Source organism: Limanda limanda, chromosome 5 (genome assembly GCF_963576545.1).
Source record: "Limanda limanda chromosome 5, fLimLim1.1, whole genome shotgun sequence".
NCBI lineage: Eukaryota > Metazoa > Chordata > Actinopteri > Pleuronectiformes > Pleuronectidae > Limanda > Limanda limanda.
In genome coordinates, this window is record NC_083640.1 from 21,749,367 (window position 1) to 21,762,672 (window position 13,306).

Consider the following 13,306-nt stretch of genomic DNA (forward strand, 5'->3'; position numbering starts at 1 on the left):
AGAAGCGACTCCTAACCTTGATCTGAGAGCTTTCCCCACCACAGGCTATCATCTTAACCCCTCGGATCCGGTCAAGGAGCAACATGCCCCAAAAAATGCAAGTGTCTCAGCAGAGCAACTGGAGTTCACAGGGTTTCTTCTTGGTGGCTTTGGCAAAGGCCAAGAGAAAACACATCCGTTGGCATCCGATGTTTGGTGTCAGAGCACAGAGTGTGCAAGCAGAGGCTGAAGCTCTGTTGTTCGTCCTGGGTCAGAGGGCTGTGCTTTCAGATGGCGTGAGAAAGACTGGACACACACACACACACACACACACACACACACACACACACACACACACACACACACACACACACACACACACACACACACACACACACACACACACACACACACACACACACACACACACACACACACACACACACACACACACACACACACACACACACACACACACACACACTAACAGATACCTACTTGCTATTTTCCTCCTCATCCAAGGACACACTATGAACCAGACGATAGCTGCACACACCAACGACCCGGCTAAAGTTATGAGAAAGATGGACCACACCGGCAGCATCTCCAGCCCGAGCACTGTAATTAATGAACACACACATACACACATCGGTATAAGAACATAACTTACACAGGCAACAAATCTGGCAAGTAGTTTTGAAATGTTAAAAATCTACTCATTCTCTCGTCACACCCTCGGAAGGAATGTTGTGAGACCGAGATGATAATTTGATCATACATTGGTGTCAGAGTTATGTCTCTTAGGAGCAACTACCGCCGGCCACTTACACGGCGCTCCGGTATATAGGATGGAAAACGTGTTGATCCCAATGGTTGTGGCGTAGAAGATAGGCAGCGCTCGCAGGCCGTTGGGGACAGAGTCCTCCTGCAGGGAACACACACAAATGGATTTTTAATGCAGTCGCTGATGTGATGATAAAGGAGCTAAAAATACGCTTCACACCAACGGGAATACATAAACACACACATACACATATAGATTACTAATAAAAACACAATTTAAAGTCACAAAACCAGACTGAGAAATAGATTTTACCTTCAGGCCATAAGACTCAATACATGTTGAAATCAACTCTGACCAATTCAACAAACTGTAGAAACATTCAAAACACGTACTTACACTGTTTATCACAAATATATTTGTTCTTACGAAGTCTTTCTAATGAGTTTTCTTATGTTATAATTGTGTATTTATTTTCTAAATACATTTATATATTGTATTAATATTGTTATTACTCGGCCTTATATTACTTAGCTTCTTTATATTGGATACTACAGAGTTTCCCTGCAAAAGTTTCCCACACGATAATACTTGTAGAACCGGTGTAACGATAAAACATCTGGAATTCACTATTGAGGTGAGAAGTTTAATTCAGGTCAGTTCACATTTGTGGAAATCAAACCTACACATGCAACAAAAACTTCTCACACAACGTGTGCTTTTACTATGACAAGGAGCTTGATGCAACATGACTAAGATCAAGTTGTGTTCTGACTTATCTGAAGCAGATAACCTGCGGAGACAGATGAACTCGTGGTGAGTTCGACCCAGTGAAGCAGCGGCTGCATTCTAAATAACAACCCGGCCTGTGAGTCACTCAAACATGAACCTGCAGCCGTGAACTTGGGATGATCCTCAATTCTTTTCTCTTCCTCCTCCGTCGGAATCACCGGTTATGTAACAACAGATCCGCAGGTATTGCCAAACCCACAGGATATTATCTGTGCAGCTGGACGAGCTTGTGTGTGCGTCTGTGTCTTAATACTGAGATTTAAACTTGAGGACAACAAAACTCTACTGTATTTGCAGGAAATGAGAATCTTAGTGCTCAGAGTTTAAAGCCTGAAACTTTTAGGAGGTTAGTGTGCGTGCTGGTGAGTGAGTGATACTGCACAGCAGGGGGGGGGGGGGGCCACCTTGTTGAGGATGAAGTGTCTGATGAGCAGGAAGAGGCCTCCAGACATGAGCCCAGAGAGCAGGGGGGAGATGAACCATGACGACACTGAGGGGAGGAAGGAGAGAATAGATAAGTACAAAAATACAGTTATTATCAGTCATAATGCTTGTGTACATATTATTCATTCCCTATTTTTACAGGACTTTTCATCTTCTGTACTACAATCGTGTAAATCCATAGTTTCCTACAATTCCCACAATGCATTTCAGTGTTTCAAATCCTCTGGAAAACGTACAGAGTTTTAGATTCAGCTGCGACAGTGGCGATAGCAGGAGTTACTCTCAAATTCTGAGAAGAAGTGATGGCTTCCTCTTCTACTTCCCAGGTGCATTGCATGCTGGTCTATTGAGTATCCTACAGGGGAGAAATTGTAATCTCTGCTCCATTTAAAAATGACCACTTGGGTTATAAAATGGTCCCGGGAGTCATCTTTCAGACTCTGATGACGACTGCTTATGTCTCAGAGTTCAGGAACTTTTCTGGAGTCAAACTAATCTGTAGCTGTGGTGGAAATACCTCAGTGTGTTGTTATTTAGTCTGGTTTCAATGGGAAAGTGGCAGCTACACCAGTAATAGCAATGTAATGTACAAACAGTGCACTGTATGTGTATACCATGGATCTAAATGTGCAGACTAACAGTATAAATACACACAAACTGGTCTCAAACAAGTCGCATTCGTTACCGATCTTGACGAGCTGCATCCACTGTATGCCCTTGGTGCCGAGGGCCACCATGGAGAAGCCGATGGTGGCGCCAACAATGCAGTGAGTCCCAGAGATGGGCAGTTTGAGGAAGGAGGCGATGAGCTGCCAGACCGCTGAGCCTGAGATCAAAACACAGACACACACACTGATCTCACACCGTTCTGACTCATTGGCTTAAAGGAGGTTCAAGCTGTAAAAGAGAAAAACAATACCACGTGAATCGTTTCCTCATTTCTGTGCTCAGTTATGTTAAGCAGTAGTTTTGTGTTTGTGCTTCTACTCACGGAATCAAAGAGTTTTAAAAACATGAGAACGAGACATTTTAAGTGAAAGTCTGAGCAGCATTTGATGAGAACAAATTTTATTCTTTCAGTTTTTGAGTCACCTGAAAATATTGGCTTTTTATATTTCAGAAGTCTTTATATTATTTTATATCTCTCTTTGTACGAGTACTGCATTTCACTGCCATGCTGTAGCCTGTAGTGACAAATTATATTAACCTGAATCTAAATTTGCTAAATGAGATGCAGTAATTGCAAGAATTCAAAAACGAGGGACTAAGAATCCAAGTATAGTTCCAGATGCAATGAGAAGCTACTGCAAAACATAATGTGAGAACAGGTGATAACAACAGGTTCTTTGATCAAGATTTATAAATGTATTTGTCCAAACAAAAATCCATCGGGTCTGTGAACACAAGCTTTTCATGACAGTAAATGTATTTTCGTTATTCTTTGTGAACAGAGTCCATTATTTGAATAATAAAACAATGTTTGGGATCAAGATAAACTGCTCAGTGTTTCCCCAACATTCACTTGTGTCGGCGGCTGCACGTGATCCGTCAGCGACGCGGGAATCCCCCCCGTGCATAATATCGCCCAATTCAGCGCTGTTTCCCAGCACTCTCTGCCATTAACATGGGTTTGTCTCAACAGGAGCCCCATTGTTGTTCTTTGTTCATCGTCATTCACTTACTGAGGTAATCTAAAGCTTATGTGTAAAGCTACTACTGATACTCAACAATCGCTGCTTGTGCTTCTCTGTAAAAGTGTTTTAATATGAAGGCACATCCAGTGCTGCTCAGGAAAAGCTGCTACGTTACCAAAAAATTGATTTAATTCAGTATATCTGCAATTAGATTTAAACACTTTCAAATGTACTAATTCATTTTATACCATTTCTTATATATCAAGTTAAAAAATTGGTAGAGTAGACGTTTTTTATGTACTTTTGTCAGCTGGAGATCAAACTTCAATAGTTTTTGTTTTACATAGGCTGAGTGATGTCTCCTCTCTGTTTACCAGACCTATGGACATACAGTCCTGCAGAGTTACAGCAGCATGGACTCTGATCCCAGCTGCACACACCACCTCAGAGCCGTTTGGAACGACTGTGACAGCAACACACGGTTTTCCTTTCAAATGTATCGCGCAGATAATGAATGTTAAATGCATTAAACAGTATCTGCATTCGAGGCCTTATTAAGTCGTGTATCAAGTAGAAGGGGAGTCTTGTTTTTCAGCCTTTCATAGATTAAGAATCTCTCTTTTTCTACTTTTATATCAGTATACATTTAAAATATTTGAAGGTTGATGTCACCTTGGACTTTGGGAAACTGTGAAAGTAATTTTTACTATTATCTAACTTCTTAGTGGAGCTAATAGTTCATTGAGAAGTAGTTGAAACGTCATCCTGGTTCTATCGAGGGTCGGCACATGAACTCATGTAACTTATTTATCCAACAGCATCAGCAGCCGGCCATCCTGGAGAAATGTCACCCTGCGAACACACTGCACAGCGGTGAGGTTTAGCTTTTATTTTTAGAGCTTCGTCTGGCAATTATATTCATTATCAGATTACTCAGCTGTGATTCCCCTTTTTCTGACATGGAAAGTGAACCTTCTTTGACTTCTTATATCTGTTAATTTCATATTTTTTAGCCTTTAGACAATTTAATGATCTCATTCAGATATGAAAAGACATTTACAGAAGAAGCCACACGACAAGGCTTATCCAAGTCTAAGTGGCTCAAATCCCTTATTATTCAGACCTTATGAACTACAAAAATAATAATAATATAAAAATATATGCAGGGTCAGTGTCTGAACATTAGAGGCAACTCACTGGATCTATAAGCAACTTACCGAACATGGCGCTGACCTCGCCTGCCATGAGCACCGGCACCGTCTCGTTGTACAGATGGACGTCTATGATGCCCTTCCGGATCGTCTCGCCCACCTTGGCTCCCAGCAGCATCGAGCCCAGCGTCTCAAAGATGGACGCCAGGATGCAGGCCTGCTTCAGCGTGACCACCCCGGACCCCACCGCCGTGCCGAACGAATTTGCCACGTCATTGGCGCCCACCGAAAAGGCCAGGACGAAGGCAATGATGAAGCCGAGGATCACCATCCACAAGTACGAATCCATATCCATCTTGATATTATTTCAGCAGAAAAAATCCAAGCGGAGAAAAAAAAGGTAGATGAGATATTCTCAAAAAAGAAAGTGCTCTGTGCGTTTTTAGCGGAGGACTCGGAAAGCCGGCTCCTTTTCTTCGTCCCCTGGTTGTAAAGAGTTCGAGGGGAGAAGCACAGCCGCTAACTAAGCGTTTGGAGCTCAGTCCACAGATTGGAGACTAGTGATGGTGGGTGCAGGGAGCATTCCATAGCTTAGTGTGAGGCAGCCTGTCTGCACGTTCCTTCACCTGAGAGAGAAACGAGATGAGAGGAGACACAGAAACAGATTAGTGTCATAAGCCACGGTTACTCCTTTTCCGCGGCGGCTGCAATCTGACAACACCTCACTGAGACTTCCTCAGAAAAACCCAAAACAAGGCAGGGGAGGGACTGAGAGGGAGAGAAAGGGGGGGAAGAGCTTATGAGAGCAAAATACAGAAAAAAGGGTTCAGGATGGACGATGACGACGAGGCAGAACTGGCTTCGATGGAACAGGGAGAGCACAGCAGGGGGGGGGGGCTGCAGACGTCTCACATAGTCCTAATAGGAAATCACAGTTTGCTCTTTGAAGAAATCAAATCAGACCGTGCAGATGGTTTGCTGTCAGCGCCGGGACTAAAAAAAGACTCGAGACACGAGCAACACTCCCAACATCAGAGGAGACGGCTCTGATGTCTGATAACACATTATTCCTGCAGGACAGGACAGCTTACATTAAAACCTGCGTTTACTTCACAGGTTTGGGTTAAAACTTCAATTTTATTATCTACTTAACTACCTCAACCACTTCAAGTCAAGTCAAACCCATTGATGCTAAAAGTGATAAACAGAATGATGGAATATGGGGATGGAAAACTCTTACATCACCAAACTGCAGCTTCATGTGGTGTCATCAAGCTGATCCAACAAAGATACAAAGCAAGAGATAGTTGAACTGACAACCTGGAGGAAGTTGCAGTTGCCCTTCTCATCTTTGCTCTTTCAGCCCCAGCATGAGAGCTCCAGTGCTCACTGGGTGACTGTCAAAGGTTCACACCAGTTTTGTAACATTTGAGAACAAGTTCAAACAAAAATCAAAAGCTGTACTGCAGTAAAAAAAAAAAAAGTCTCGACTGCAATGCAGTAGGAAGATCAGCAGTTACTGTGGCTGCAGTTCACTCAACTGCACTTCTGGGGCAGAACAAAGTAAACTGATGATATAAAGGAAAAATTCCCCTTCTCTGTATTCTCCTCCCTTCATACAATTTTAAACGAAATATTTCTAATGCTCATATTCAGGCTCACAATTTGAATTTCGGTTGTTACTTAAACAGGTTAACATGCTCTAATGTCTAAAAATGACATCACTTCCTTCAGACTGTCTATCGCTGAAGCTCCTCTTTTCAGCCCCTGTCTGAAACACTTGGTTTTAGCTTCTGTCACTTTAAGACCCCCCCTCCGGATTAAGCCAGCTGACCCACTCTGTTGTGATTGGTTGAACATTTCCGGCACGTGCAGATAATGTCGGCCTCAGCTCTCACTACACCCGTCTATTAGCTCTAGTTCTATGAAAACCTGCGTAGGGAGCAGAGGTAGAGCCATGGATTGATAAACCAATGGAGAAGGCTGTTAGAGGGCAGAGCGACGTAATGGAACATGTGGGCCGACTTCTTTGGAAACAAACAAACTGAAGAATCCTTGGCAGGGGATTGGATGAACCAGCTCTTCTCTGGATGAACAACGAGTGATGCTACAGCAGCAAAAACGGGAAAGTCTTTGCTATCAGAGGTTCTAACAAACAAACAAGTTCAACCCTTTTGTAGATTCAATGACATCTAGTGGAAAGTTGTTTACATCAGATTCACTTTGACATCAGACAAACAGCTTCCTCGTCCCTGTAGAGATCCACACGACTTATATACATGACAACAGTGACACTATGCCACCAACACTGACGTTCCTGACAAACCTCTACACCACTAATAACTCTGTCTGGGTTCTTTCTCCTCTTTTTATTCAGTCTCTGCCACACAATCAAAGTCGTTTCATAGTTAATGGCAGCACATCTCCATGTACGGTGAAGCCAGTTGTTTACGGGGAGCGTTAGAAGTAAACAGCTGGAAGACCAGACTAGTACATTCTCTCGGCATGAACTGACTGTGTGCTCCTCGTCTGGGGGGGGCAGGCGACTTCTTTCTAAATAGCCTGCGGCCTGTTATGGCTCCCTCCTCCCATCCAAAAGCTCCATCTGGAACAGCTGAGGTCGCGTCCTGCCATCCTTTCATCCTCTGTTGAACCACCACGCTCACATTAAATATGATTATAATCTATCGCTCCATAAACCACGACCAGATAACTCAATGATTACAATTAGAGCATCATTAATGGGTTTTTTAAAAAGTTTTTAAAGAGAGAATCTAAAATGTTTGCTTCCTCACAAAACCTCTGCCTCCAACCCAAAAGATCCCAGACCAGCTTATCTGTAATCTGGAAGGGAAGTGAGGTCGGAGGATGTCACATGTCTAAAGTACTAAGTATAAAGGATGTGATACTTCATGGATCCCTGAGGAGAAACTCTCTTTTCACCTGCTCCCCTCCCGAGAGAGATCAGAGTGAATGATCAAGGTGAAGGATCTGTGCCCCAGGACTTCATGATTCAGTCTCATACACGGAAGTTTGAGACGTTTTGGATGAAAAGACGATAAACTGAAGTTAAGTCAAGAGAATTACTATGAAACAGGTCAACCAAGTTAATAATTCATGACTAAACCTCAATACACACAATCCTGGTTAGGATATTATCATTGTCAAGCTTCCTCATACGTTTAATGGGTGAGGGTTAGGGTCATGTACAGGTTCAATTTCAGAGTGTTTTTAATTTGAAAACGACGGATACAGGAAGTGGAGTCGTGTGATGACACCTGGCCTGAGGCAAACGAGAACATCCAGCCGCAGCTTCAGGCAACAGCAGAGAGAAAGAAAGGTCGATTAAAGAAGCTGACTTCAGGTTAAATTGACTATTACCTTTTGAGATTTAACCCCAGGAGACGGCCACTTAAGCACCACCTCTCTGCTGAGAACAACAAGACAGAAGCCGACTCTGAACAAGACGCTGTGGACATGTTGAACCGGTGGAACACCACAAACACACAGACAAACATGGCCGTCCACCAATCCCAACCAGAGCCTCCACAGAGGGAAAGGTCTGAGCAGCGGTCGAACACGTCACCGGAGAGAAAGGTTTGTGCTTCCTTCACAGTGTGTGTGTGTGTGTGGGGGGGGGGGGGGTGGAGGGAGAGAGAAGACGAGAGCAAGCGACTCCAGTGAGTGCCTGCTCACGTGTGTCAGGCCTTTTTTAATCAGGTCCACAACTTTCTAAAGAGGGAAACTCACCATGACAGCTGCAGCTGACACACGGTGCATGTTAAAGACCATGTCCCACTGTAACACGTCGTCACTAGTTCACACACCGTCACTAGTCGTGCACATAAAAACTATTTTCTCCAGTGAGTCCTCCTCTTCTTGACCTTCAGTGAACGGTTTACTGAGATGAATGTTAAAAACATTGATAAATAAATGTCATTCAGCTTTAATAGCTTTCTCAGGCTCATAAGATGGAATAGGCACAATACACAATGACATGCAGTATCAAAATCACTGCTGGAGGCCCGGAGATGAATCAGAAAGACTAATGTGGGAGGGGCTATTTCAGTAAGAAAGATCCAATGACGGAGCTTAAAACTCTGATGAGTGCCGCCAACGGCCTGGAAAAGCTTATTATAATAGTTAAGAGAAAATTCACAAGACAATCTATATCTGCTTTTTATTCTGGGTCAATGTTGAAGTAATTCAGCAACTATGGTGCATAAGCTGGGGTGAGACGGGAGAGAATATCATTTTGCATGAAACCTGATGCAAACTCATGGAAACATATGCAAACTACAGAGAAAGGCTCTATTTGGTTCTGCCTGAGCTTAAATCCAGGATTGCTGCCCCCCCCCCCCCTTTTTTGGATATTCACAGAAAAGAGTTCAAACTCCTGTATCGACTTCTGCACCGTCATGATACACGACTACACCTCATGATACGAGTAACAGAACCTTCCCCAAAAATGAAGAGACAGCATTTTCTTTCCCCCAGAGCACAAACGAATGGACATTACCCAAACGACCAATTATAAAAACAGGGAGACCTCAGGTCCTTCATGGGTAAATTAACATACCGGACGTGTTTTCTCTATGCTTTGAATTATAGATTTACTGTATAGCCTATTATATGCAAGAGAGTCAGATTACAGTCATCATTGCTCTGTGCAACACGGGTGAGAAAGTAGAGCGTGATTATACAGCTGCTGTACTGGTCACTGGTCTATGGACAAATAAATGAGGCAATGAACGGTAACGTGGAGTTTAATTTATATTTGATCATAGAAGAAAGTGTCAATGCTACATGGAGCGGGACAGTATAGGACTGGATAAGTTAGATAAGTATAAAGAAAGTATTAAAAACCACACAGAAGTTATTATAAGGACGAGAGAGGGATTAACAAAAGCTGTATGTTTAAATGTGTGTTACTCTGAGTGTACATGGATCCGTGTGTAACCTCCGGCTTCCTCCTCAGCTCAGGTGGATCATTCTGCACCGACTGACGGCCGCTGTCCAAGGTGCTGAACCTGAGACCATCATCTGAGGTGATCGCTGGTGTTCACACTTTCATATCACTTTGACGACAAGGAGATTTCCGAGAGGAGTTTATATACCAAGTATATACGGCAATACTTCAACTAGCATCATGCAATGGGAACACACACAAACACACGATGATACCTTTGATTATAATGTTTAACATCAGACAATTCTTGCTTTGAATATCTAATTTATTAATGCATGTTGAGATTTGGCGCTTTACAAGTAAAAGTTCAAGTCAGTAGACACTAGAACGGCACTCATACCACCACCAAGGCCCCACTGGCCTGTTAAGTTTAACCAAGCTGCACCTCATTTCACACACTCATACACATCAGTCCCCTGAATGTGCCCGATTCTTTCTTATTCATTTTTCTGAATTTAGATCCATGAATTATCACAACGGGTAAAATGTTGTAAAAACGCCCTCTGTCACAATGCTAATGATCCACACCTAAACTCAACATGTTCATCTGACCCCTACTGCATCAATCAACTATGTTTTGTATTAATCTGTCCAGTAGTTTTTTTGTAATCCTGCTAACTAAAGGCCAATTTATGCTTTTACGTCTTTTGTAAAACGGATAGATAAGACCGCCCTATCCGTCGTGGAACGCCCTCTCCGAGCGCCTCGGAGAGCTTTTCGTACACTTCTGATTTTTCTAACTGGCCGTCTTTATGTCGGAGAGCCCACGGACAGCTCTTGGCTGTGATTGGTCCGCGAACGACATCATTTCCCTACGACGTAATTTCCCTACGACGTCATTTCCGGACCTCAAACTTCCTGTTTACCTCCCTGTAGCATCAAACCCAAACACATCTATGATTCTACGATTAATGTGACGTGTGTGTTAAGCCAGCGGAGTTGTCCGGCTGACGGTGGCTCGTTAGAGCACTGACCGCATGTGTGCACGGTCACAGTGGGTTATAACGAGCTTTCAAAACGGCGCTAGCAGGCTAGGCTAGCGGGCTAGCCACCATGCTAACTGCGGTGGTAACAGTGCAAAAACCCGCCGTCACGACTTTAATTCCACTTCTATCATGACACTGTTTCTATAATACCGTCAGGCTAGAAGCAAACACTGGATAGTAGTAGTTAGTGTCGGGAGTCCCTGCTGACTGTGTGTGGAAGCTGGGGGGAAGCTAGCTAGCTCCGTGTAGCCTCAAGCAGATTCAAGCTGTGGAATCAGCAACACAGTTCGGAAACAAGACCGGGGAACCGCTGCGCTAAGAAACGATAACATCAGCATTTTGACACGCTGGGTGTCACTTTAATTAGTTCTGTTAGTTGCCATGGTTCAGTGTGTGGGAGACAGAGATAAACAGACACATGTGGACAAAATTGGGGTAGGCTTCTCTGAGCTCGTCTTCCGTTGCGCCACCTATGGGTTTGGCGGTGAATTTTTCGACGTACAGTGGTCGGACTAGTAAAAATCAAAAAGACTCTTTGCCCCATCCTCCATGAAGCAACATCAAGACGTGTCCCCTAGGACTCCAGGAGATGGGAGTACGTACAGAAATGTAAAATATTTGGTTTAGGTTTTCCTCAGAAGAAAAGGGCGTTTGATAATTCTACTTTATCTCTGATGTTAATTAAATACAGACATCAGTCTCTTAGGGCAGCTGTGGCCCAGGAGGCGGCTGCCCACCAATCATTTGCTGTTCAGTCCCCGGCTCCTCCTGTCCACATATAGAAGCGTCCTTGAGTAAAACCCTGACCCCTAAATTGCCCCAAGCTGACAAGACAGCTACTTGCGTTGCAGCCCGGGCAGTGTGTGTGTGTTTCAGTGTGCATGTGTGTGTGTTTGTGTTTAAGTGTGCGTGTGTGTGTTTGTGACAGACCAGAAATATCAAGTGTCTCCTCTGCTAAAGTAGAAACGCTCTGTGTAAGCGACGTCCATTTACCTTTTCATATTCAGCTTCGAATAAAACTGCTTCCTCATCTAAAAAAAGAAAAACCCTGAATGAAAAAGGTGGAAGTGACACAGAGTCCGAGGAGAGTTATTACTGTCGGACACATTTTCTTCCTATGAGAGTAACAAGTACACACAATGAGGACAATGACACACACAAAAAGACACACCAGGGAGAAACAACTGACTGAACTGGGTCTTCATGTCATCCCTACTCTCCTGATTCCTCAAGTACAGTCGAGAGTTTAAAAATCTTTATCTGAGCACAAACCTCTGCAGGAGTTTCGTGCCAGGAAACGGGAATCGTGCAAATCCCTTCATTCTCTGAACTGTTGTTGCCGTACAACGCTCATCAATCTGCCCGAGGTGCCGCTGCACCACAGCCGAAGCTGCAGGAAAACACTGTGTCACGAGCTGCTGTCTGCATCGACACGCAGCTGCACTCACCACGCAGTGATTCATCCCCCCCCCCCCCCCCCATCAGACAACCGAGGTAGCTGCTGAAAGGATGACAAGTAGAACATACATGCAGCGTCAGATAATGACTCACAGCAGCATCCTGCGCGCGCTGGCTAATTGTTACACCTGAAGCATCCGCAACTGCAGCCAGAGCCTCCAAGGACACGGGGGGGGGGCGGATCACATCCAGCAAGCGGCTCGCTGAGTGTGGAGAGGGAGACGTGGGTAAAATAAGACAAAACAGGCAGAGCAGAGGAGCTTTAAAGCCTGGAAATCAACTCCACTCACCTCCATGTCTCCGCACATCAGCAGGAGGTGGCAGAGTAGTGGAGATTAGAGAATGTCAAAGACAAAATGTCAGCGTTGGGAGGGGGGGGGGGGGGGGGGGAGAGAAACGGAGAGAAATGGTGGGCTGAATGAAAGTGAAGGGAAAATATGGAGAATGAAATGGGGGAGTGAGCATGTGATTGACGGGAAATAAAACGATGAGGAGCGAGTGGAGGAGAACAGCTGATGACAGGAGAGAGAAAGGAGAGAGAAAGGAGGGAGCAGGAGAGGCTTAGAGGGAAATCAGCAGGTTGTGGTGGTGTTGCAGGAGTGAGAGAGAGAGAGAGAGAGAGAGAGCGAGCAAGCTTACAAGAGAGCAACAGAGAGAGAGAGTGAGTGAGAGAGAGAGAGAGAGAGAGAGAGAGAGGCACACACACTCACACACAGCGTATCCAGCTGAGTCTAGACTGCCTCTTAAAGAAAAGCATCCGCATTCACAGCCCACGTCAGCCAATCACAAACAGCGGAGAGGCCGGGACGCACGTTTGATTGGCTGCATGTTTGCAGAGAGGACGGACCGGTTGAGGAGAGGCGGCCAATGACAGCGCAGGAGGACGGCAGAGGAGGGGGAGACGAGGGGGCTACCTGTGTGTGGATGCGTTTTACAGAGCGGAGAAACCAGACAGGTCAAGGGCATTCCGTTACTCCGGTGAAAACACAATGCAAGTCGGTGACGGGTCAGTATGACTCCGCAGCGGTTCACAGATCCACACGTGAAGAAGAAGTGGGAGCAACAGTGTGATGAGCTGACGGAGAAATCAGCCGCAGCAGCAGCAGCGGTGA

The 13,306-nt window shown here is 44.6% G+C and overlaps 1 protein-coding gene across 2 annotated transcripts in view; it reads right to left on the reverse strand.

Moving 5' to 3' along the window:
- Positions 1 to 13,306, reverse strand: part of slc20a2 (solute carrier family 20 member 2) — a 41,723-nt gene that overhangs the window by 11,065 nt on the left and 17,352 nt on the right. For both annotated transcript variants that reach the window (XM_061072327.1, XM_061072326.1), the window contains exons 2-6: positions 4,848 to 5,407; positions 2,682 to 2,822; positions 1,957 to 2,042; positions 808 to 904; positions 478 to 597 (exon numbers count right to left, since the gene is read on the reverse strand). In XM_061072327.1, the coding sequence (XP_060928310.1) occupies positions 478 to 597; positions 808 to 904; positions 1,957 to 2,042; positions 2,682 to 2,822; positions 4,848 to 5,136 (733 nt within the window). In that variant the 5' untranslated portion in view covers positions 5,137 to 5,407. The remainder of the gene's footprint in view (positions 1 to 477; positions 598 to 807; positions 905 to 1,956; positions 2,043 to 2,681; positions 2,823 to 4,847; positions 5,408 to 13,306) is intronic.